General features: G+C 46.6%; 1 protein-coding gene across 4 annotated transcripts in view; it reads left to right on the top strand.

The window, feature by feature from the left end:
• The window catches only part of KANK4 (KN motif and ankyrin repeat domains 4), a 61,029-nt gene that overhangs the window by 19,113 nt on the left and 15,906 nt on the right, over window positions 1–26,010 (top strand). The window contains exons 2-6 of one of the 4 annotated variants that reach the window (XM_081144773.1): window positions 9,198–9,430; window positions 14,909–14,987; window positions 19,578–21,503; window positions 22,791–22,902; window positions 25,462–25,680. In XM_081144773.1, the coding sequence (XP_081000899.1) occupies window positions 14,972–14,987; window positions 19,578–21,503; window positions 22,791–22,902; window positions 25,462–25,680 (2,273 nt within the window). In that variant the 5' untranslated portion in view covers window positions 9,198–9,430; window positions 14,909–14,971. Of the gene's footprint in view, window positions 1–9,197; window positions 9,435–10,123; window positions 10,202–14,908; window positions 14,988–19,577; window positions 21,504–22,790; window positions 22,903–25,461; window positions 25,681–26,010 lie in introns of those variants that run through there. The other 3 variants (XM_081144772.1, XM_081144775.1, XM_081144774.1) reach the window with 3 other exon arrangements.

Genomic DNA, 26,010 nt, shown 5'->3' with positions numbered 1-26,010 from the left:
ACAGAGTGCTAGATCTGCAAAGAGCATTTTCTCTAAAATTGATATCTGTGTAACTTGACTGCTGCTATCTGGTTAAATAGCAATTAAACGCCTCAAGACTCCTTGGAACCTTCAAAGATTATTTGAAAAGTAATTGTATTGTATCGATTAAATAATTTTAAGCTAATTAGAAAGTCACTGCATTTCTCAGTCTATTCCTTTGCAAATAAATTTATCTTATTTATAGACCTGCTGCATGTCCAGGAAATGTTGTTTATATTTTCATAATCATCTGATATTTAACGAGCATGGTTGGTGATGGAATTCAACACTAAATCTTTCTATCTGGCTCCTTCTCTTTCTATTTAAACTCCACTGGCAACGTCATAGACAGTTACAGAGTAGAACCTGAAAGAGGAAACTGGTTAAGAGCTGGGTCTCTAGAGTCAGATACACCTCAATTAGAATCTCAACCCTGCCATTTACTAGCTTTGTGCTCTGAACCTGTCATCCGTGAAAAGGCTATAATAGCATCTGCTTAATATGATCATTGTGAAATTAAATAAGGTATAACTTGTGCAATATTAGACAGTGTCTGGTTGTTTATTATTATAACAATATAATTACTATTGTTATGCTTCAGTTTTCTAACCTGTAAAATGGGTATGGCTAGGAATAAAAACATAAATATGTGAGCATTTTTGCCTGTGGAGCCTTCAAGTAATTTCCTTCTAAGAAAATTTCTGGCATAGTTTGCTTGGCTGTTGCCCTTCCATTATTATGCAGACTAGAGTCATCCAGTCAGAGAAAGCACTGGACAAATGGAGCCAAAATGAAGGCTAGAGAGAGACTGGCAGAGGATGGGCCAGGAGATGCTGGAGGTGAGGGAGGTGAGTAAAGAGTCAGGCAGAAGGGATGTTGGGGAGCAGGGCGCTCTGCTTCTGGAGCAGTTGCGTTGCTGGAAATAGATCCTGAGAGTAGCAGAGATAGGAAAGAAAAAAATTAAGACTTTTGCTTTGTGCTAAGAACACACTTTTCCTCTGGTGTTTTCTCTAGAGGCTGCAGTGGAGGTTTGGATTGCCTCCAGTTTATTTCTTTCCTACTTAACTGCTGTTTCTTTGAACACAACACTGAGCTGAGGCTGGGCCACCAGGCTGCTATCTTTGCCGTGTTTACAGGGCCTTGGTGACAGTGCTGTCCCAGCGCCGAGTGAGGATGGGTAAAGGACTCAAGGCAGAGGCTGCAGTGAAGGTCGCCAACCGGAGTATGGGTAGTTCCCTGGCTCTCTTGACCATAACTACATCATTGCTCCACATTTAAACTGGGGACGCCAGCCACATCGTTTGTTCTCAGAGACACCATCACTCGGTGTCCTCCGGGACCACACTGCAGAGCAGGGCCCTCAGCCCGAGGTGTATAAAGACAACATGGGATCAGGAGTCTAGAATGCAGGATCTGCCCTCTGCCCTGCTGTACGCTACGGGCAAGTCACTGAGCCTCAGTGTCCCCATTAGTAAATGAAGATAATGTCCAAGGTCATGTTTTATCTTTCTCTGCTCCCAACAGGACAGAATCAGCAGGACCTATTGAGCACATTGGCCTTCTGCAAGGCCCTGGCCTGGTGCCTGTAAGGAGATTCAGAACTTGAAAGAGGTGCCTTGACTTGAAAAGTCCCCATAATCTGGCTGGAAGAAAAGGTCTGACCTTATTTATTTAGTTAGAGTTACCTAATAAAAATCTGCCTTTGCTATGCTCCAGGTGCCCAACCACTTTGTGACACCTGTGAGCTGCTTGAGGGCGATACACACACGGGATGCAAATTTTGGAAACACCTTTTCTGAGTAACTGTACCCAAGCCAGAAGAGTATGTGATCTTCCTTTGTGTTGCCAGGTGGTACACTGGCAATACACCCCAAGGGAAAGTTGAAGTTGACAGAAGTTTCTAGAGCCCTTCTCTCACTGCCTCTCTCCGCTTTATCTCTGGTGATGCCCCCAGCCTTCCTCCGGCCGCATGCGGCTGAGGCTGAGTGCTCATCAGCCTTGCTTGACCCATGTCACACATGCCCTCTCCTCTTTAGACTGTGTTTGCTGGAGGGCCAGGCGGAGCTGTATACAAGAGTAATATAAGGCTTTCCAACTGCAAAAGTCTGGAAACATCATTGGCTTCACCCAGGTGTCTGGAGATTACTTATCAAGTTCAGCATGGTTTAACTGACTTTCCTGAATGTGCAGGCCATGCCAAGAAAAATCTTCCTCCCAACCCAAAGGCAGATGCCGCAGCCCACGCAAGCCCTCGGGTGTCTGCACCTGCAATCTGTGCTCTGAAGCCAGGCCGATGCCTGGGAAGGCTTCTGCTGGGGCTGACCTGGCACAATGAAGCTGGGGTGGAGGCTGCCCGAAGAGGGCGGGGCGGGAGCTCCCACTGCGGAGGGCGTGCCCGTGCCTACCCTTGAGATGACCCGGGAGGGAGGAGGGGAGGCTGAATTCCTGGGTTTGCTCCAAGTTGTGGTTCCCAAACTCTTCTGACTATGGCCCATTTCCGCCAAGCAAAAGACCTTGTGGCCCACTGAGCCCACTCAGTCCCACTTTCCAGCGGGAGAGAATATGATGATAGCAAAAGATGCAAGGGGAAGAGAAAAATAACCAAAATGGTCCTGCAGCAAATACTCAGGACTAAACAATCAACAGAAATGCCGACAAGTTGTCCTACAAGTAATATAAATCAATAGAATAGAAGCAATTAAAAACCAAGGTAATGCTGATGCTTCATTATAGCAGTTAAGGGTCAGAGTAGCAAACGACAGAACCAATTCTAGAAAGCTTACGCAGCAGAGGAATTCTTTCAAGGATGTCTAGTCACTCACCGCCCTCTCTGGAACCACCTGCTGGTAGCCCTTCCTTTTTCAGGGCACTTGCTTTGCGTTTGAGGTCTGGCCTTGGTGCCTCTGCCTGCTGAGCTCAGGTCTATGACTGAGTCCTAGCTGTAAAGGAGGCTGGCACTGTAAATCCTCGTGTCAGCCCTGGAGAGGTGGGACTCCAAAGGAAGGAAATCCGCCAAGCATAGGAAGAGTGTTCACAAGGTGCTGGGTAGCCAAAAAAAAAAAAAAAAACGACCAATGTCTTCTGCACTAATAACATATCGCCCTTCCTGAGAACTGCGGGAATTCCTGCTCTTTGCCTGAGTGTGTACACAGGAGTTTTGCAGTGTTGTTTAATGATGGATGGAGGTCTCAGGTCTTTGTAGAACAGAGGATTGATGCTCTCAGTAAACTCTTGTAGTGAACTAATTTTTGTTTATGAATGACAAGGTGTATTAACTCTCAAAAACTCACTTATTATGCTCCTAGTTCCTTTATCAAAGTGAAGTTCCATGTGTGGGGTTTCTTTTGGGGTTGATAAAAATGTCCTGAAATTAGATTATGTTTTTTTCCAACAAATGGTGCTGGGTAAACCGACTGTTCATATGCAAAAGAATGAAAGCTGGACCTTTATCTTAAACTATATCCAAAAATGACTTCAAAATAGATCAACACCCTGAACTAAGAGCTGAAACTATAAAACTTTTAGAAGAAAACATGGAGGAAAATCTTTATGACATGGAATTTGGGAGTGTTTTCATGAATGTGATACCGAAGCACAGGCAACAGAAGAAAATATAGGTCAGTTGGACTTCATCAAAATTAATGACTTTTGTGCTTCAAAGTGCACTATCAAGAAAGCCAAAAGATACCCCACAGAATGGGGGAAAATATCTGCAAATCGCATATCTGATAAAGGATCAATATTCAGTATAAAGAACTCTTACAACTCAACAACATCAAAACCAAACACTCCAATTGAAAAATGGGCAAAAGACTTGAATAGATATTTCTCCAAAGAAGATATACAGATGGTCAATAAACATAAGAAAAGATGCTCAACAATCAGTCACTGGGGAAATGCAAATCAAAACTTCAATGAAATAACACTTCATTCCTACTACACTTAATAGGATGGCTGCACTAGTGTTTTTTAATGGAAAAAGACAAATATTGGCTAAGATATGGAGAAACTGGAACCCTCGTGCATTGCTGGTGGGAATGTAAATGATGCAACTGCTTTGGAAAACAGTTTGGTGATTCCTCAAAAAGTTAAACATAGAATGACCATATGACCCAGCTATTTCACTCCTTGGTATATATCCAGAATAAATGAAAGCAGGAACTTGAATAAGTTTTTGTACACCAATGTTCATAGAAGCAATATTCACAATAGCCAAAAAGATGGAAGAAACCCAAGTGTCAATTGATAGATGAATGGATAAATAAAATGTGCTACATACGTATAATGGAATATTATTCAACCATAGAAAGAAATGAAAACTTATATATGCTACAACTCGAATGGGCCTTGAAAACATGCTATGTGAAATAAGCCAGACACAAAAGGACAAATATTGTATGATCCCACTTATATGAGGTACCTAGAGTATGCAAATTTATAGACAGAAAGTAGAATAGATATTACCAGGACTGGAGGCTAAAGGGAATGAAGAGTTATTGTTTAATGGGTACAGAATTTATGTTGGCAGTGATGAAAAAGTTTGGGATATATATATGGTGATGACTGTGAATATGTTTAATGCCACTGAATTTTACATTTACAAATGTTTAAAATGGTAACTTTTATGTTATGTATATTTTACCACAATTTAAAAAATCAGGTTGTAGAAATGTGTGCACAACTCTAAATATACAACTATTGAATTGTACAATTTATATGTGTAAATTATATAGAATGTAGATTATATATAAATAAATGTGTTTTTTTAAATATCCTCTCCTGCTTCGATAGTCTATGATACATCCATTCATTCTTTTATTTATTCATCGATTCAATACCGTTTTGTTGAGTTCTATGCCAACTGTTAGGAATAGGGTGATAAATAAACATGTTCCTAGCCCTTTCCTTACTTAAAACATTGTGAGTTTTAAAAATTAATCATAGGCAAGATTTATTGGGTATTTATTACATACTAAGCATTGACACAAGCATTTTACATACCTTGTCTCATGGGGTCCTCACAACCATGCACTGAGCTGGGTTCTTCTTGAATAAGGGAATTTGCTCAAGGTCACATGGCTGGGATTTGAACCTGGTCTGTCTTCCCTCAAAGCCAGTGCTCTTAACCATTCAGCATCACTTGTGGCAGCTGAGTTCAGCCACCTAGAATTGGGACTTCCCTGGAGACCTGCCCTGAGGCCCGCCTGTGAGGCTGGCTGATCTCGTAGTGCTGAAGGGAGAGTTAAAATGAGATGGAATGACCTCCAGGAGATAGTGGGTTTGCAAAATAAGGACTCAGTCAGTAGAATCTTTCTTAGCCATTTACAGTAATCAGTATAAAGCAAGCATAACTATTTTTAAATGGTTGTGTGATAGAGTTTTAAATAGAAAATTGAATTCATAATTGAATGTACTGTACATTATTATCTTGATAGCTAATATATTTATTATTGATTAACACAGACCCTCTGTTCTAAGTGATGGACGTGTATTGTCACCTTATTTAATCCTCCTGACATCTCCATGATGTGCAGGGTGCATTACTGTTCCTAGATTACAAATGAAGCAGCCGAGGCACAGAGAGGTTAAGTAATTTGTCCAAGGTTACACAGTCAGTGGCAGAGCTGGGATTCCTTGACATGGAGCCCAGACTCTTTACCGCCATACAACTTGCTTTCATCAATTATGTTAAAATATGCAAAATAGGTAGCATCAAGGTGGTAGGATTATAGTGATTTCTCACCTTTTCCTCCCAGATAATTTATTTTTTATTTTCTAAGAATACATCAATCATAATAGTGATGATTTTTTAGGCCAAGAAAACATAAGCACTGTGACCTTTTTCATCTTATTTCCCCATTTTATTTTGTTGTATTTGATTTTGAAGTCACTTACGCACCTGCACAAACTAAGCCAGTGGCATTGAGCACACAGGCAGTGCACAGGACATCCCGGCAGGTGATGTCCCCCAACTCTGCTGCAGTCTTCTGCGGAGGGTGTGTCCTGTTCTCATCACAACACTGGAGATCTTTCTTTAATAAAAGAATATTTTTTTAACTTGTAAAAGAGTCTGTGTTGTACCATGGTTAAGAGCAGCACATGAACTGGATTTGAATCTTAGCGCCGATGGTCTCAGTACCTGGGCAACTGCTTAGGCCTCAGCTTTGTCCTTGGATAATGAAAATAATAAAACTGCTTCACAGGATTATTGTGGGAATTCAATTGGATGGTGTTTGGAATGGACCTAGAGTGCCTGGCAGTGTAGGGTAAATAAAGAATGTGCATGTTGATGTTTATGTAGCATCTTTTTTATTATTAATTCATGGGGTTAAACACCTCTCAGATATTAACCATTGGTATTTCTTCTTTTCTGAATTGCCTGCTCACTCCCCTTCCTCATTTGTCTATTGGCATCTCAATTTTAGTGTGTTTGAGCCAAGGACTAAGATCCTTCTGGAAGGCTTTAACATTTAAATGAAGGGAGGGATGAGGAGTGGAGATCTCTGTCCCTGTGGCCCTGATTCCTTTATTTTTGTCCAAGGAGCATTTTTCACGGGGTGAGTGCCGCCTCCTCTCTTCCCGCAAATGGCCCTGCTTCCTCTCTGAGAAATCATCTGCTTTAAAGGGTCCGTTTTAGAATAGCTCTCCCCCCTCCCTGGGCTCCTATACCCAAGGTCCCACACGCATGATTTCTTTCCCACTCATGCAAGTTGCGTTCTGTCCGAGCGGCCGTGGCAGTAACTGGTCGGCTCCAAGAGGCTGTATTTCAGCAGCACCTGTACCTGACAAAGGTGCTCCTCTGAGCCCTGCGTGGTCGCAGAGACCACAAACAGCTGTTCCTGAGCAAAGGGCAAAAGCCCGAAGGACCGCTTAGATCGAGGGCACATTCTTAAGATAGGTCCTTTTCCCTCTTGCCTAGCGCCCATCTTGCCTGACTTGGACAGTCCACCTTTCCCCCATCGTGGCACAGAAGGGGCAGAAGTTGGAGGCTTTTAAACGGCAAAAGGAATCAAACCTGCTCTCAGGCAAACGATTCCTGCCAGAAAAGTTCTCGTGGATAAATGTGTTTGGTCCAGGGGATTCTCTGGGTGGCTTGGTGGTAACATGAAGTTGGCTACTGGTCTTACGACATATGTCTGAGTGAGGCGCAGGGCGGGGGTGTGGCAGTATCCCAGGCATGGCAAGGGCCAGAGGCCTTGGAGGGGATCCCCCCAAGAAGCACAGACTACCCTAGAGAAAGTTGGGCTTTCCCACTGAGACTGTCCCTCCGCGGGAACTCACTTCTGTTTGGACAGCACCTGCACTGAAGCTTACATGCCGGTCCTTGCGTGTCTCCTGCACTCGCCTGCATCCCAGTTCAGGCCGCGTGGTTTCGAGGAGAAGGCGTTAGATTGGGAGACGGAAATTCTGGGTTTGAGTTGAGTCTTTGCCTTGTTTTAGCTTCGTAACTTAGGGAGCAAACTTTGTTTCCTCATCTGGAAAATAGAGGATGACATTCCCTGTGCTGGTCACCTCCTTGCTTGACCACGGAGTTAAGTGAATGGACTGGACAAGTCAGAAAGACACAAACGACAGAGAATCTCTCCTCTTAGAGACATGGGCATCAATCAGCACAGTGCCTGTCTCAGCATCTCTGCAGGATCCGGGAACCGAAAACTGAAAGTGCTACTTCTCTCCAGAGAGAGGTCTAGAGACATTGGGGAAACTTGATCCTGTGTGTGTGTGTGTGTGCGCGTGCGTGCATGTGTGTGTGTGTGTGTGTGTGTGTGTTTTCCCTGTGAGTCTTCACTTCTGGCATCTGAGCCAAGCTGATCAGTGGCGCAGCTTGGGGGCTGGTATTTATTTCCCTCACGCTGCTATCTTTTTAAGTCGAGCCTGATGGAAAAGCAGAGGTGCCCCCTTGGTACTTAAGGCCACCTGTGTGTAGAGCCATGGGCATTGTGGATAAGTTCAGTTTTACAAACTTTGTGGAGCATCTAGCCCGATGCTTGTCTGGGAGACAGACACAGGGACAGCAGCGAGGGTGCTGCCTGCTGCAGGAGAGGGAGCCAGGAGCCGTGGAAGAGGAAGGCTGGCGGCCACTGCACTTGGAGGGGATGCGGAGCAGAGGTTGGAGGCTAGTGGGGAACCGGCCGGCCAGTGTTCCCGGCAGAATGTTGGGTCTTGCAAGAAGGATGCAGCTCTGGACGTAAGCCTCTCACCTGTTTATCTTGGATAAAGAAGAATTTATTCTGGGAAAGGAAAGGAATGCTTATCTTCGTCACGTAGTAAACCAGACGGGAAGAGCGAGCGGCTGAAAATTCCCGGGGGCTGGTGAAACGGAGAGCTGTTTTTCACTCGGCTTCCTGGTGAAATGTCATACGGCCCCGGGCATTCTCGGGCCAATTTGGAGGGGTTGTCAGTGTTCATCTTCAGTCTATCAGAGACGCTTTGCTCTTCAGTGTATTTTTTTCACAGAACCTGAGTTTAAGGTATACTTATGACTTTTTAAAATTCTGATGGTTTGGTCTGTGTACTCGGTTAACACAGAAAAACGCTTTTAGCAGCTGAGAAAAGTGAGCGCTGGTGTTCCATAGCCTTGTCCCTCACATCGCCCCGTGCCCTTCGGAAAGTCTCTCGACCTCTCTCTTGAGCAGGATGCTCCAGAATCTTTCAAGGGAAATGAGGAATGTGACCCAGTGTAGTGGTAACCACACAGAGTCCTACCAGGCATCTTTTTCATCCAGATTCAGTGAGGGGAGTCCCTCAGACTGTCTGCCTCTCCCTTTCTCCTTCGCCTGCACAGTGGGGTGCTCATCCCCGCCGGGCTGCCTGCTGCCTTAAGCTGGTGTGAGGGCCAACAGGACCCAGGATGTAAAGTGCGTTCCCGGTGTACTGGGCGGGATGCAGGCAGCATTTCAGGGTGACACACAGCCTCTGGCGTCAATTTCAGCGTGGGTTAGACAGGAATCCGCCCTGGCCTTTGAAAGCACATCTCGACAGGCAGTGTCTGTGAAGGTCAGAGCTGCTTCGACATGTCTTACTAACGGGGCTTTATTTCCTGGGACAGCCTCCTTCCGCGTGAGCCACAGAAGGTCAAGGGGACAAGGTCTCTACAATCCCGAGCCTGCCTACTGGAGCCCAGACGATCTCCTGGCTCCTTCTTAACTGAACCCACCCCCCTGTATCTCCCTCAGGTCCAGCAGTGGTGCTGGGTTTGGAGATCCTGCCTCCTCGGTGCCCGTGCCCCTCACCCGCCTCTGCTCCAGAGAGCTGCGGCCGCAGAGGGCTGGCTGGGACTCCTCCCGGGCGCCTGCCCGGGACACCGAGACCTTCCTCCTTCGCCGCTGCTTCTCTTTGGCTCCTGCACCCGCCTCTCTGAAGTCCCTGGTCCGCGTTGCAGCTAGAAATTGTGCCTGGAGCTGGATCCGTAGGTACTTCCTTGTTTTTTGGTGTGTTTGGTTTTTTCTCCTGCCAGAATTGGGTGCATTTCAGCGCTGGAGCAGCCGAAGCTGGAGCTGCCAGAGCAACTCACTGGTCGTTGTTTCTGTCTCCTGCTCCGCCCCGCGCATCTCCAGGCACTGAGCGATCAGGGCAGCGCGCCGTTTGGGGATTGCTCGAAGCTTCGCAGGGCTGTGGGACCCCAGGAAGCCTGTGGGGGAGGAAGTTTCTAAGCAGAGCCGGGAAGGAGATGCAAGGACTTCAACTCCTGAGGAAGCCGTGTCCTCATTAGGAGCAGTTTTATTAATGAGCCACATCAGCTGCAGGGAGGAAGGAGGAAAGGCATAATTAATTACGACCCCCAGGCCAGCGGCTAGATCTGGGGGCGTCAGGGGAAGAGGTGTGTGCTGTTTCCGTGTCTTTCCGTGTGCCTCTCCGAAGTGACAGCAGCTCTGGGAACTAACTTTCCAATGGAGGGATTTGCGCTTTTTCCCTTTCGTCCAGATCCAGAATCAGCTCATTGAGCCTCGAATTCCTTCCTGACCTCACTCCCCTCTTCCTGGGAGTGAAAAGGAAGTCAGTATTTGCTTTTCCAGCAAGGTCACAGATCACCTGACCAAACCCTTTAACAGCTGGGAAGCCAGCGCTACTGTGCGAACTCACCAGCAACCAGCCAGGTCCAGCAGCCGGGACCCCGCTTTCTGGGAGGAGCCCATTCCTCCTGCTCCAGGCTGTGGCAGGGGGAGGATGCCAAGGGAAGGTAATGTGGTCCCAGCTTTGCTCGCGACAGTTTTCCCTTCTTTATGAAGCTCCAGATTCCGCTGCTGCAATGCAGGCAAAAATGACAGACGCTCGCAGAAGAATGTGGGAAGGGAGTTAATGAGATTGTGTTAATGTGCCGTTTATTGAGCATGAGTTCTCTCTTTGTTCCCTGGGTTGGTAGGAAGCGAGCCGGCTGGGGAGCTCAGTTGGCAGGATCTTTTTCAGGAGTGCACTTCACCTCCCCGGGGGGCCGGGCTGCAGCCTCTGGGTGGTAAGCAGCTCAGCGGGGTCAGATGCCTCCCGCCTCTCAGCACAGGGGACATTTACCCTTGGAGGCCCGGGCCCTGGAGTGGGGAAGTGGGAAGCTCTCATCATTTTGGTATGACAGGTAGGAGGGGTGGGTAATCTTTCTTTCTCTTCGGGAAAAAGTGCTTTGTCTCTGCAAGTGACCGTGCACGGATTGACAGGGCCGCTGTTTGGAGCGCTACCTTGCTAAATATTTGACTTTGTCAGGTTGACTTCTCCAAGCATTCTCATGGCAATAAGACTGTGCTTTGAGCCAAGATTTCTTTTCAAGGAAATCCAAGGTGCTATTTGTTTTGGCATGCAGCCTGTTCTGGGATGAAACACAGCATTTTTATTATTGCAGAATGAAGAGAGGTTTGAAGAGAACAAAAGTACAGAACTAGGTTTCAGTTTCAGGAAAGGAAAGCTTCTTTTGAATTTGGATTTGAAATTAGAAATGACATTGAAATGGCATCATAAAAGAAATAAATGTGGAGGGGGAAAGGGGGTGAGTATATACCGCAGGAGTTGGGCTGACCTGGGAAAATCCATGCTCACAGGCATGGACTTTGCTGGAACTCTTTCTAGCATGGCTTGGTAGTTGCACTCTGGGCCATCACTGCTGTCTGCCAGTGACTGCCTTTGGTGGCTTTTGAATGGGCAACCTCAGTCCCCCACCTCTTCACTGCCCGTTGGCTTTGAGAGGCAGTGTGGAGAGATGGAGACACACAAACTCTCCTGCCCCTAATTAACTGGGTAACTGCATGGGCCACATAGCCTCTTTGTGCCTTTGTTTCCTCATTTGTAGCTTGGAGATGATACCCTGGACTGAGGGTCTGCCGCCTGTTAGAATACAGGAATTGGGGTAGGGTGGGGAGGGGGGTACAGAAATGAGTCCTGCAGGAATTTTGACCTTCACCAGCTTACAGATTAGGAGGGAAGAAGAGCTAGAGGGAGATAAAGCCCTGTATTCTTAAAACACCTGGAATACTGAGCTGATGAGAGAAGTCGGGCCTAACTGGGCATCCTTGATCCTGGGATGGGCCCATAAACAAATGAAAAGTTATATAACAACACCAGGTATTACAAGGTTCTGAACACTGGGGATACAACTTAATAGAACAAATAATAAATTACTTTATGTCAAAATTTTAAATGTTCCAGAAGGTTGCAAAACTTCATTTCAAAGAGGAATCTGTCCAGCAAAGCTATTTTCATATTCTTTTTTATTGCAAACAAAGCCGTATGTGTTGATGTGGCAACTGTTCCTCAATTCCACTCACCTAACCACATCAAACATCCACCCATTCAAAGAACCGCCCCCCTTAGCTAAATTCCAGGCTGTCCGCCATAAGGATCATAGGCCAAAGTGGAGAAGCCTGAGGTGGGGTGGGGGGCTGGAAGTGGAATGATGTGGGCATGACAGTTCCCTCTTTTCTTTTCCATGTTTAGAGCCCTTTAGAGTGAAAGCTTGCTGAGCTCCCCTCTTCAGAGGTTGGATGTCAGCTCCATTTAATTTCTGTAGCCTTGGAATGATTAATTTTACTAAAATTTAAGTCTAAGAGAACTATCAGAGGTCTCTATAGAGGGTTTTTTTTGTTGAAACTTGACCTAATGTGTGCTGCATAATTATTTGAAACGTTTTGATCTGATATATGAAGGGCTGAAACACAATTCTAGCCAAAGGCAGTGAGTGTAATTGAACTCGCCGAAGTGGTGGTGAGTCTGTGCTGCCACAGGTCCATCTGCACCCAGTTGTCCCCCCTCTCTTGCTCAGGTGGAGCCTTATTGCTTGGTGTCCAGCCTTGGAGAAGCAGGTCACACCATTGTGTACACTTGTGGGAGAAGCAGAGCAGCACAGAACATTTCTCCTTACACACAGAGCTAGGAATCAGTCACAGCATCAGGCTGGCTTATCGGGGTGGACAAATGTTTGCAAATCACTCCTGTTCCCAACACAGGCTTGGAGTCAGCTAGACTTGAGGGTAACTTCTGTTCTAACACTTGTTTGTTATGTGACTTTGGACAGGCCTGTAAACTCTCAGTCTCAGTCTCCCTATCTGAAAAATGGGGACAGTAGTAGTCTTCTTTGGCTTAGTTTACAGATTGCATGAGATGATTTGATTACGTCAAGTGCTCCAGCTCTACCTGTTGCTGAGTAATGTTATGGTGTAGGAGGAAGAGCGGCGCAGAAGGGAGAGGAGAGGCCCTAATGATAGAGACATAGGCCAAGGAGTCAAGCTTAGGGGAGTCACCCTTTTATTCCCCAGGCTTCACCTTGAGGCTACCCAGCCTCTCCTGCCCACCAGCATCTGCGAGGCTCCACTACTGGCCGCAGACTGCAGACCTGCAGCATTTGGATCAGCAGCCATGTCCTCTGTCTGGGGACCTCCTGCTTCTTTTATTTATTTAAAAATTATATTTATTTTTTAAATTGAGATGTAATTGACTCAGAACACATTGTATTGGTTTTAGATGTATAACATAACAATTCGATATATGTATACATTGCAAAATCATTACCTCAATAAGTTTAGTTAACATCCATTACCACCCATAGTTATAATTTTTTTCTCATGATGAGAACTTTAAGATCTACCGTCTTAGCAACTTTCAAATATACAATACAGTATTATTATCTATAGTCACCATGCTGTACATTATGTCCCTCAGACTTATTTATCTTATAACTGGACATTCGTACCTTTTGACCCCTTCACCCATTTCACCTGTCCCCTACCTCCTGGCAACCACCAACCTGTTCTCTATATCTATGAGCTTGTTTTTTTGTTTTGTTTTGTTCTGTTTTTTAGATTCCACATACAATATTTGTCTTCCTCTGCATGACTTATTTTAATAAGCATAATGCCCTCGAGATTCATCCATGTTGTCACAAATCGCAAGATTTTCTTTTTATGGCTGAACATTATTCCATTATATAATCTATATATATGTATATGTATATATATATATATATATATATATATATATATATATATATATATATCACATTTTCTTTATCCACTCATCTGTCGATGGGCACTTAGGCTTTTTCAGAACCTTTTCTTTCTAGCAAGTGTGACCCTCCCTAGCCCCAGGTGAAAACCTCCTTCTTTATCCCTAACTTCTCTACTCCAGCTCTACACTGCCCCCAAGCTCAAGTACTTGTTACCTCTAAGCTAAGCAAGGTACTCAGTGTCAGTGTTCCTTCTACAAGGAGTGTGTCTGCCTATAGAAACCCCGCCTGCCCTCTGGGCTCTGTCCCACCTAGATAGGGAAAGCTCCTTCTGGCATCTGGGTGGACCATGTTTGAAAGGAACGAAGGCAGGAGCAGGGTCATGACTTCAGAGGCAGTAGCGGTGCTCACAGAAAGAAGGTGCACGAAACTCTCTGTCAGGCAAACTGCACACTTCCTCTTACATGGTAGGCCTGGTAACTCCCAGCCCTCTACTCCAGTTTACTTGTTTGTTCCCCTTTCTTCCATCCTGGGTTGCAAGAGGCCACCCCTCACCCTGTCTCACTCCCAGTTTTCCCCATTCCTTCCCTCATCCCTGGTACACTTTTCTGGTCCAAGTTCATTGTAGAGCACATTGAAATTCCTAAAACAACCCAGCTTCCACTGCTGATGTGCCACAGATAATTCATTATTAGGATGTGTGTGGAGTTACAATCATACGCACAAAAAACAATTTTCTGGGTGATTTATTGTAATAGGGGCAGAAGGCAGGTTGTTTACCATTTGAAGAAAGAATCTGGGGAATGGATTAAAACTTTGGGAAAATTTATGATCAAACCTCAAGGTACCCTAATTCAGAGTCAGGACAGTGTGCCGCTTGAATAGTGACTGATGTCTTCTGGCCACCTAGGTAGAACTTCCCCTTGTTCAGCCCATGGTTGGAAATCACCTCTAAGTATCAGCTCCTGCAATGATCTCATCTTTGTCTAGAATCTGGTTGGGATGTCATAGATCATTAATAGGGACTCTGATTCCTGCTTTTTCACAAAATGAGTTATAATTCGTTTACCATGATGGGGCTGAATAGATTTCAGTTTATGCAAAGAACAATGTACTGGTTATCAGAGCCCTGAGTCTTGTCCCAGCTCCTTCACTAATACTCTGAGAGACCTTGCATCAAGCAATTAACTTCTGAGCCTCGGTTTCCTCATCTGCCAAGTGAGCAAGTTAGACCAAATGCTTCCTTTCATGTCAACCATTGCTAACGTTCCTTGAAAACACACCCAGGATTGGACTCTAGGAGTGCATCCAGGCTTTTAATTTCCCTCCTTGGAAGGCTATGAGCTCATGGGCACCCCCGGGAGAGAGGCAAGGATGGTCGTTACGTTCTTTGGTACTATGTTCCCTCCACACTTATTTTAACTCTAATGAGACTCTCCATTTTTCTAACCTTCTTTCTTTCAGAACTGTCCAACAGATTCACCGGATGAAGAGTGCCTAAGAGCCTGACAGTCGGCTTTCCCTAAGATGGAGAAGACAGATGGTAGGCAGGCTGCTTAGTATTCCTTGGTCTAATGTGAGCATTTGAGTTGGAAAGGGATTGTTACTATAAATCCTGGAAATAGCCTAGGGGAGGCCTACAGGAGACATTCCCCAAACAGGCTACTGGGAGACCCAAACTATGTGTTTCAGGTATGAATAAAAGAAGGTGGCAGGGAATGGGAATGAAGCCTTTTGTTTATATCCGACTTGTATAATTTTCGGAGTGTTTTCTCGTCTCTTCCAAGCACCAAGAAGGGAGTGGGATGCCCTCATTTTAGAGATGAGGAACTTGAAGTCTAAGAAAGAGGTACAATATGGTAAAATTCATACCTTGGAGATTCTCAAGTCATTTAACTTCTCTGAGCCTCATTCTCCTCATGTATCAGTTAGTTTTGCTGTGTAATCAAACCACTTAAAAATGTATTGACTTAAAGATATTTATTATTTCTCAAAAAAATTCTGTAGGTTTGGGTGGGCCATTTTCTGGTCTGGGCCAGCTTGGCTGACCTTTGCTGTGCCCACGTGGTTGTGGTCTTCTGGGTGACTTGGCCAGATGGTTTAGAATGGCCACACTCACATACCCAGTGGCTCACATGACTCCATATCACCTGGTGCATTGGTGATGAGACAGGTGTCTCCCTCTGTCCAGCAGGCTAGTTGGGGGCTTGGGGGTTGTTCACATGGTGGCAGGATGCTTCTAAGCAGAGCAAGACCAGATCTCAGTGTGCTAGTGATTTTCAAGTCTCTGCATATGTCACATTTGCTGTTGGCCAAAGCAAATCACAAGGCGAAGCCCAGGGTGAGTGTAGAAGGGGAGTACCCAAAGGTGGGGTATCATTGTAGCTATTTTTGCACACAGTCTATCATCACCTCCATAAACAGGTGTTAGTACCTACTTCTCAGGGTTGGTAAAGGGCTAAATGAGATAATGCACATAAGCTGGGGAGTAATACTATTGAGCACAATGAATGTCTCAGTGAATGTTTCCCTCCTCCCCTCCCCAGGACATTTGCTGAGGGTCATAGACTAGATCCCGATGATTTGATTCCTAATGAAATGCTTTTTCCAGATCACCAAATGTCAGTAAACAGGAGAGCCTCTAATCCCCCTTGAATCACACGGCCCTTCACAAGCGCAGGACTTTGGGACCAGACAGCAGCTCCAGCCCTGCTTCTTCCTCCTTTCCAAACACAGTCACCACATATTTCAAGAGTCTGCCTTTCTCCCCAGGGAGCTGCCTTTCAGTGCATCCCTGGAAGTGGCCCCACAGAACACCAGCTAATTCCCCGAGTGCCCCAGGGGCCTGTCATTTTTGCTGCCTCATTTGTCCCTGCTCAGCATCCTCCAACTGCTGCTCTCCACGTGATTAACCACAGCGCGCTCGAGAAGGGCGCCCACATCTCACAGAATCCAGGCGGAAGAGGGAAAACCTGCCCTTGCTGTCTTGGCCTTTTGAAGAGGCTCATTTAACTCCCCTTCTTTCCATCTGTATTTTTGGTCACTTTCTCTCTAGTTTCTGTTTTTCCCATTTCCTTCAGAAGCTGAGTATAGGCTTTTGGATTTGTTTTCCTCACTTTCAATGCCTCTGATTGGTTTGCTCACCTGCCAAACTTCTCTTTGCCCTTATAATTGCTGTGCACCTCCCTCCTCTCCTTGTCCCTTCCAGTGTCCTTTCTCGTGTCTGTGTGTGGGTCCTAGGCTCACTGCTGTGTTTGCAGGTCCTCTCCAGGGGCCTAGTGATCTGATGTGCTTTCAGACCAAGGCTCTGTAGCTCTGAGCCTCGTGTCTTATTTTCTTTCTCCCCGACTCATTTTCCCAGTTTCTTCAGAATTACTTCCTTGGGCTCTCCTTCCCTCTTGAGGCTGTAGTCCTGATAGAGTTAAACATTCCAAGGAGAGAGCACATTTGTAGCCAATCCTCCCCTGCCCATCTTTTGCCTTCTGGCCCCTTTGTGGAGTACCTACACCATTTTCTCTACTGAATTAGTGCTAACAATCATGACAACCCTGTACTTTAGGCATTAGTGTCGCCATGTTACAAATGGGGAAATTGAGGCATGGGGAAGTTAAGTAATTTACCCAGAATTACAGAGCTAAGAGATGACAGAGCCAGGATTCAAGTCCATCCAGCTTGGCTATGTGTTGATTTATTTGATCTGAAGTTCATTTTGTCCAGAGGCAGTCCTCTTAATTAATTCTTACCCTGGCCAAATACCCAGAATTCTGAGCTCCTGCATACCTGTCACCAGGTAGGATTAAGAGGAGCAGAGCTTAATGTGAGCATAGGCCTCCCAGCATCTCAGATCAAGCTCCCTCATTCAAGGTCCAGCATTCCTCTTGTGCTGGGAGAAAGAGAAGGAACACCGGGTGGCAGGTGGCAGGCACAGCAGCACAGTGGATCACTGCTGGGGTGTGTATGTGTGTATCTGTCTGGGGTGTGTGTGTCCTAGTGGTACCCCAGAGTGCTAGCTTGGGAAAACACCTATTAAACCCATCATCCTGGATAGCTGCTCAGTCTCACAGACTCCTTTGGTTCCCCAGAATCTTCCTTGTGGAAGATTTTTGCCTTTGAATCTCTTCTTTCTAATTTGGTACTATTATTGTGTTTGTGCTCTGGACCTGCTGCCAGAGGCCGCTGGGTAAATTAGTGGATTTCTACTGAATGAGGCAAAAAGAAGATAAATAATTCAGCCTCTTTTTTAAGAGAATTCTTTGCCTCCTGGGTCATAAATCTGCTCTCCACTTAACTTTAGACAAATATCTCCTCTCTGATTTAACCTGTCCCTGTAATCCAGGAGGCTGCTGAGAGGACCAGTAGGCTTAGGGATATTGCAGAGTGCAGCCTGGAAAACTAACAGGGAGCAATTGCTCTCATTTACTGAAATTACCAGTGTGCCTCTTTGGGGGAAAGAAGGTTGGTAAAAATTTTTGTTGATAAATGTGAATTTATTTAGAATTTTTGGGTGCTGGAATAGTGTTTACTTCTTATCTGACTGGACTCCTGATATCTGCCAGAGAAGCTCTGGAACTCAAAGAGGACCATCCTGGGTATCTGCACCAATGCTTTATTCTGTCCCTTGCTGTGGTTGTGATGTAATCACCCACAGGCCCTGCAGCTTTACATAGCATGGAGGCTGGTGGGCTCGATTGTGTCAGTGTTCATGGGTTTAGCCCTCATGTGTCTGTTGGCTTTGTTTAGTTCTTTGGCAATACTTGTACTTCCCTAAGCACAGAGGGCCACCTGGCAAGCATGTGACACCTGCTAGAAGGAGAAATCACAGGCAAATGGGAAGAGCTCAGCGCTGATATGTCATCACCCTTAAGGGAAAAGCAACCCAAAATGTGCAGGAGGCAGCCGATCAATGTTTCTCTCTCATCAGTGTTTCTCTCTCTCTCCCTTCCTCTCTCTAAAATCAATTAAAAAATTTTTTAAAATCTCATTAGCCTATTATTCCCATCTTATAGATGATGAGACACAGGGAAGCTGAGTAATTTCCCCAAGGTCACAGAGCTGAAATATAGACCAGGCTCCAGAGTATATGTCCTTGGCCTCTGTGCTCTCTACCAATGTTCTGTCCTGAACTCGGCATTTCAGAGCATGTTTAGCAGAACGTCACAGAGATAACAAAAGGTGTCACATGAAGACCATCAAAAGGACAAAGACTATTTCACCTAAAGAAGGAGCTACTTGTGGACAAGCCTCTATGGATTCAAATATTTGAAAGACTGACTTGTTCTTACTGACTTCTGTTAGAGTCAAGAAAAATTAGGGTGCTTGGTGTGATGGAGAGCTTTCTGATGTCCCCTGAGAGCTTGGGCTGCCCTGAAAAGTCATAAGTTCCCCATCTCTTGGAGGATGTATGCCAGTGTCCCTTTTGACATTAATTGTCCCTTTTCCCTCACCACCCTTTTTCTAGTCCATGAAAAATGTTGTATTTCCTTATTGGCATGAGTTTTTAAAAGTGAAGTTCATGTGTGTTAAGCACTCAGAAGTTTTCAGGTGAAAAAGAGGATGTTGCTGTGCATAATTATGTGTCCGTGTTCTCCCTGATCTTCACCTAGAGGCTCATGAATCTGAGGAAGCCTAAATAATGGAGAAGGTATAACTCCTTGATGTCTCTAGGGCTTTACCAAGATTTACTAGTGCCTGTTTGAATAGTGCAAGGTTCTTTTCTAATGTTGAGACAATTATACATCCCATCCTTTGAAACTTTCCATATTCATAATTGTCAATTAATACCTTGATTTGGCAAATTCCTGGCCACTTTAGTTCAGCAATTACATGACTCAAACCCAGTAAAACTGTGTGAGACTATTTTATTTTGCTGGCCTGCAGGCAGACTCCACAGTAGTAACTGAGATGACCTACTGCAAATTGGAAACTATTTCCTCTACCTATTTCCTTGCAGACTTGGGCTAAGTACACATTGATTTAATAACATGGTTTCTTAGCACAGCCAAAAGACTGATCATCTCAGCATAATTTAGAGGCTGGAACATTTAAGAGAAGTTAAAATCACAGATATTAGGCCTCACCGCCTGTAATTTTTATTAACATTGTGTTTCTTTTTTTCATGTCTTATGTCTTCCAGCCAAAGACCAGTCCTCTCAGGGGGAAGAAGAGAAAGACCGTCCAAAGAGCCACCCCTACTCTGTGGAGACCCCATATGGCTTTCATTTAGACCTGGACTTCCTCAAGTATGTGGATGACATCGAGAAGGGAAACACCATCAAAAGGATTCCTATCCACAGACGGGCCAAGCAGGCCAAGTTTAGCACTTTGCCCCGAAACTTCAGCCTTCCCGACAGTGGGGCACGCTTGCATGCTGCTCTCTCCCACCAAAACTGGTCCCCAGTGGTGTCCAGGAAGGTATCACTGGGGACAGAGGAGCGAGCCCAGTCACTGCCGCCTGGTGATCACCCCCAAGCCCCCGCCGGTGGGAGCGAGGTGAGCTACCACAGGAAGGCCCTGTTGGCGGAGACGGCCAGACAGCTGGAGGCCGCTGCTCCCGGGGAGGCCGAGCTCCCCTCCGGGAGTGGACGGCCCCAGCTCTTGAGAGCATCCAGCATGCCAGCCACACTGCTGCAAAACAGGGCCTCAGAGGACCCCAGCCTAAACTTAGGTGCCCCCGCACCTCCCGCCCTCCCTCCACTTCTGGGTGAAGGCTCTGTCTGGGACAGCACCTTCGGCCCTGCAGAAGGATTCACAGGCGTTCACAACTCCACCGCACGAGCAGCAGCCCAACCAACAGTCAAAGAGTTTGGCGATCTGGTGCCAGGGATTCCAGAGCTGGTCCGGGAGAGGGCTGAGCCTGCAGAGTGTGAACAAGAGGCTCCCCGTCACCTCTCTCTCCCAAGCCCTCCTCTTTCATCCCAGAATGCACTTTTAGTTTTAGAGGATGCAAAAGACAAACTTAAACCCAGAGAAGCAGAGGTGGTGTTCACACCCAGCTCCCCAACACCAAGCCCTCCACCTCTGCCATCCCCTATCCCCGAGAATGAGCTCCCCCTAGAAGAAATCGAGCTCAACATCAGTGAGATCCCGCCTCCGCCACCAGTTGAGGTAGACGTGAGAAGCATCGGCATCCGGGTCACGGAGGAAAGCCTGGGCCTCGCTGCAGTGGATCCTGGCAGCCTCTCCAGCCTGAAGCAGCAGCTCCTGGACCTTGAGGGAGAATTGTCTGGAAAAACAGAGGAACTGGCCCAGGTCAGAGCTGCGCTCCAGCATCAGGAGGAGGAGATCAAGGCCAAGAGGCAGAGGATTCAGGAGCTGGAGTACACTGTAGCTCAACTGGCAGAAAAGCTTAGCCACGAGGATACCAAAGACGCTCAGGGCCAAACTGATGCCATGGTCAACACTGACCCTCTCCATGAACTCTTGCCCAGGGAGTCGTGTGATAAGAGCGTTGGTGTTGACCTTCTGAGCAGCATGGGACCTGAAAGCTGGGGAGCCAGAGGAGTGGAGAATGACCTCCTGTGTGGGCAGGACAGTCACAAACGGGGGGATCACAGCCCAACAGGATTAGTGCCACCATCCCAGCTGTCACTGCCACCGGACCCCGAGATGGTCCTCACCTCTTTAAGTAGCTGCCTCTCCACTGAGCTCAGGATCGAGGAAGCAGGCTCTGAGCAGGAGGGAGACCCTCAGGTGGGAGCCGGGGAGCTGGTCGGGGGAGACTCTTCATGGAGCAGTGACATGAAGGTTCCCCCAGCAGGGAAAGAGGAGGCCAGTTCAGAGCTCCCAGGGAAGGAGGGCCCAGGAAGGCCACCTAGCTCGCCCACAGATGCCACTATTGGGCAATACGTTAAGAAGATCCAGGAGCTCCTGCAGGAACAGTGGAACTGCCTGGAGCACGGGTACCCAGAGCTAGCCAGCGCCATCAAGCAGCCCGCCTCCAAGCTCAGCAGCATCCAGCGCCAGCTCCTGAGCTCCCTCAACCTGCTGCTGTCTGCCTACTCTGCCCAGGCTCCACCCCAGAAGGAGTCCCCAGCCCCCTCCTCCTCCCCGCCGCCAATGGGTAAATACTGGTGCCTGAGACAGGGAACCATTTCTCCTTTGTGGGACGAGTCGAAGGGGGAAGGGGCCTTAATTGCATGCATATGTTTTTAAAAGATTTAAGCAACTCCAGGAACCTAGTGTAATAAAAACTGATCTATTTAACAGTGGCGGCTCTGTGCCCCTACTCACGTCCTTGCTCTAAGGTTAGGGTTGACTGCAGGGCCACCGTGTATAGCTGTTTAGATATAGCACAGGGCACAGGGATGCCAGCCAGGGAGGGTACATTGGAGCTTAAATCCAACCCACTCTTCACCTCTTCACTTGCCAAGCCTGCAGCACTGTGTCTCCCCAGAGGGGTGCCTAGTTCTCATTTGCATTGCCCAAAGGCAAGATCTGGGGTGAACAAGGGCCCTGGCTATGTGTGCTCTAAACTTCAGCCTCCCTTCATTGTTTCCTGGGCTCTTGCATTCCTGAGATCCTCTCTGGGTTTTACACATTAGAGGTTTTCTCTAGCCTAGTTTTGCAGGAACAGTATATTGAGGTCTGAGATATTTCACTGAACGCGTGCGTGCGCGCACGCCCGTGTGTGAGACAGAGAGAGAGAGAGAGACTGAGTGATACTCGTGTCGACCCCTTGGCTGAGCAGCACTTCCTCTTGTAACAGACCATACACCATTGAGTAAGTGGAACCATATTTTGCTTTGCTCAAAGAGCAACGTGCGAGTCTGCTTCCTGCCGCAGATTGCAAATTGCCCGCTTTCTCATTATTTCGTGCTGGTTCTAGTCTTGCCCATTAGGAAACGCCTCCTGTACCTTTGAGCACAGCCAAAGAAGACTTGTGCTCTTGCTCTTGTGTCTCCTTTGCCTGTCTCACATCACAAAGTGTCAACTGGCAGAGGTGGGAGCAGAGGTGGCACCAGGAGTCACATGGACTAAGTTCTATGCTTAGAACTAACTACCTACCTCCTTCTCTGCCACTCACTGAGCAGGGCTGAGCCTCAGATTTCCCAGCTGTCAGGCAGACAACGATGGCACTCACACCACATGGCTCTTCTGAAAGAGTGCTCCCACTGTCATCCACACACAGAGGGGCTTTGTGACCAGGGACAGTTGCTCTGGCACTGACCAGAAGGCTAGGCCTCCTCAAAGATCCTCAACATATTGGATCAACATTATGTAGTGCCCTGTCTGTTTCTGTCTCTTCACACATCTTCGGTCTGTATCCCCTCAAAGCAAGAGGCTTGGTTTTACTGCATTCTGGGGCGTCTCCAAGATCATTCTAACCTGTGATGTTGTGTCTGCCTAGAGCTCTCCCCGTCGACCAGCCTTAAATCCATAATGAAAAAGAAAGACTATGGCTTCCGTGCAGGAGGTAATGGGACCAAAAAGAACCTTCAGTTTGTTGGGGTTAACGGTGGGTAAGCATCGTTCGTGAAGCCCAGACCGCCCTGCGCACTACCTCTTCTGTTGTCCTTAGCGCTCTCTTTTCCTAGGGGAAAGCATCTGGTTTTCATTCTTCTTCAAGGGAATTAATCTCAATGGCCTTTTAAAACGCCATCTCGGGTTTGCATATGTTTGGCTCCTTGCCAGCTGTGGTGGTCTGTTGGATCCTGTGCTTTTAATATGTTTTAGCTTTGGTGTCCCCGGGGCTGGGATTCCAGGTGGCTTCTGGGAGTCTGGGGGGCACACGGGCCCTGTAAGGGAGACATGTAATCTGAACCACAACACTGAAACTAGAACAAACTCTTAATCTATTGAACTTTAAATTTCATCCATTTAATTTTTTTTCTTTCTTTTACTAACTTACTGCAAACCAAACCAACGTTTTTTAGGATGAAGAAAAACAACCAATGTCTGTGGACTCAGAACATGAACCAAACCTTATATATTCCAGAGAGTAAATCATTGGATTTAGAATATTTTCTAAATCAGTCATTCAACAAACATTTCTGAAATGCCAACAATGTCTTAGGTGGTGGGGATAAAAATGTAAAATAAATCATGGTCCCTGCCTTTAGCTCACAGTGTGGGCCTGGGCAGAGATCATGAGGGAAGTAAAGGAGAAATGTTGATGTGATGAGATGAGTTCTAATAGAGAAGGAAGCGTAGGATGCTGTGGAAGCCCAAAGGAGGGGCACCTGGCCTAGCCAGTGGGGGGTGGGTCTGGGAAGCTGCCCAAAAGAGGTCAGAACCCTTGGTAATTTGGGTCGGACAGAAGGAAGACACCAGATTCAAGCAACAGGGACATTACTGCTGCACGTTCTGTGAGGGAAACGTCAGAAATGATGAAATGGGGTCATAGGAGAGTTGCTGTTCCCACTCCTGCTAACGTCAGACACTGTGGCCTGAGGAAACACCATTTTGTGTTGAGCTTTCACCAGTCCATGTACAGAAAAGGAGGACCAGCCCAATCCCAAAGTCTAAGCAGGTCCCCTACCTCTGGCTCCTTCAAATGTGCCGAGTAAGGCCCATGTCAGGGGCCTTTGCATCTGCTACCCCCCACCACACCCCCTTAAAGTGCTCCATTACCAGTGTTTTTCAACCTTGGCTGCACCTTGGAAATGCTGCGGAAAACCTTAAAAAATAGCAGTGCCTGGGTCTTCTCCCTGAAGACTCCAGTTTAATTAGTCTGGAGTGTAGTATTGGGATTTTTAAACTCCCCCAAGTGATTCTAATGTGCAGCCAAGGTTAAAAACTGTTTGAAGTAAAGTAGTCCTTCCTCCCGTCATTCTAGCTCATGGCCCTTTATTTTATTCAACGTTCAGTATTTACTATCTGAATATATTGTATACATGTTTACTTTCTGCCTCTCCCTATTAGAATATAAGCTCAGTTAGGACATGGACTTTGGTGCAGCATTCAGAACAATTCCGGGCACATAGTAGGTGCTCAGTAAATTTCTGTTGAATGAATAAATGAACTTCCAGGTGAAGTTTTTATGGAAACAATTTGAAGATGAGAACTGCTTGGTGAACATATTATATCCCCTACTTTTTTAATTGCAAAAGCAAAAGGTTGTTCCAAGCACAACAGAGGAAGAAATATCTAGGGTTAAAACAAGAAAGAATGTGAGCCTACCAAGCAACAGGCTGGATTTGCAAATGCAGTGAACACAGGGGCCATCATTCAGAGGAAGGGCACGAGGGGTTCAGTAGAGGCCGTGGCTGCTGGTCTCCCCTGGTCTCTGTGGCAGTGTCTAGCGGCCCTGAAGCCTGAAATCTTCATCCATTGGAGGTCTGTTGACCATCAGCACAGGAATCAATAAATCTTCCAGGACTTTCCTCCATGGTCTTTGGTCTGCCACCTCAATAGAGTTGCATATAATTGAAAGTAAGGATTATAGCTGGAAAGCAGGGACCACGGGTGAAGTGGCGGCCCATGTCCTCACTTCACTTTTCCAAGCAATAGTTGAAATAGGCTGCAGCTGAGAAAGGCAAATGCTGGGTTCAGTTATCCCGACTGGTGGTAGACACAGATGATTTCTTCTTTGACTGAGTGGAAGCTGGGCTAGAACAGGGAACTAAAGGGAAATCTCACAGCCACCCAAAGACATGAAGATTTGTCGGGCAATTCAGAAATCTGAGCGTGGGGAATGGGAAACATTTACCGAGGTGTAGGCCCTTCTCTGGACAGAGATTAGGATTCCAACAGCAACTGCTTTCGTGAGAACCTTGGATTGCCTGTCTGCATCATCCGAATGCATTGGTCAATTAGGACACGTGTGTTTGCTGCAAAGACCTTTGTTAATTATCTTTTCTCCCCAAATGGCCTCTGGCATTAGAGTCAGAGCTCTTAACTGCACTTTTCTCTGATGCCAAGGTTCCTGGGAGCCCCTTGTCCAGGCCTGAAGGTATAGAGAATGGGAGGGTATGGTTAGCAAGCTGGGAAATGCTATCTGAAGCCCACCTAGGTCTCATTCTTGTTGACACGGGCATTGGGCAGAAAGCATGGAACGAGTGACCTCTCTCCTTTCCCAGCTACGAGACCACCTCCAGTGAGGAGACCAGCGGAGAGGACAGCTCCCCGGAAGACTTGTCTGACAGCGAGGCTGAGAAGAAATGTGATGGCCCAGAACATAGGCGGGGCAGGGATGCCCAGCCTGGCTGCAAGGTGGGGCAAGGCATTTCCGAGGGTACCTGCAACGCGGGCCAGGAAAGAGGGCCTGGAGAAGAACTCCCCCTTCCCAAGGCTGAGAGGTGAGTCATATGGGTGTAGATGGGGACCCTTGACCCTCTGAGAAAGGACAGGGCACTTATTCATCCTCTTAATCAATCACCTGTTCCTTTGTTTATTCGTTCACCAGTATTTATTGTTTCTAATCTATGCCAGGTACTGTGCACTGGTTGAACTAAACAGATGTAACTTCTGCCTTCATGGGATGTACTGTCACAGATTGAGCTCTGCATATAAAGCTAACATTGACCTAGCACTGTTGTCTTATATATTATAAGATATATTACATATATTATCTTATATAATTGTAAAAACAATCTTGTATGTTAGAAATGTTTATAATCCCCACTTAA

The sequence above is a fragment of the Miniopterus schreibersii genome, assembly GCF_964146895.1.
Source record: "Miniopterus schreibersii genome assembly, chromosome: 8".
NCBI classification, from domain to species: domain Eukaryota; kingdom Metazoa; phylum Chordata; class Mammalia; order Chiroptera; family Miniopteridae; genus Miniopterus; species Miniopterus schreibersii.
The sequence above is the reverse complement of the archived record's forward strand: the minus strand, read 5'-3'. Positions and strand labels throughout refer to the sequence as shown.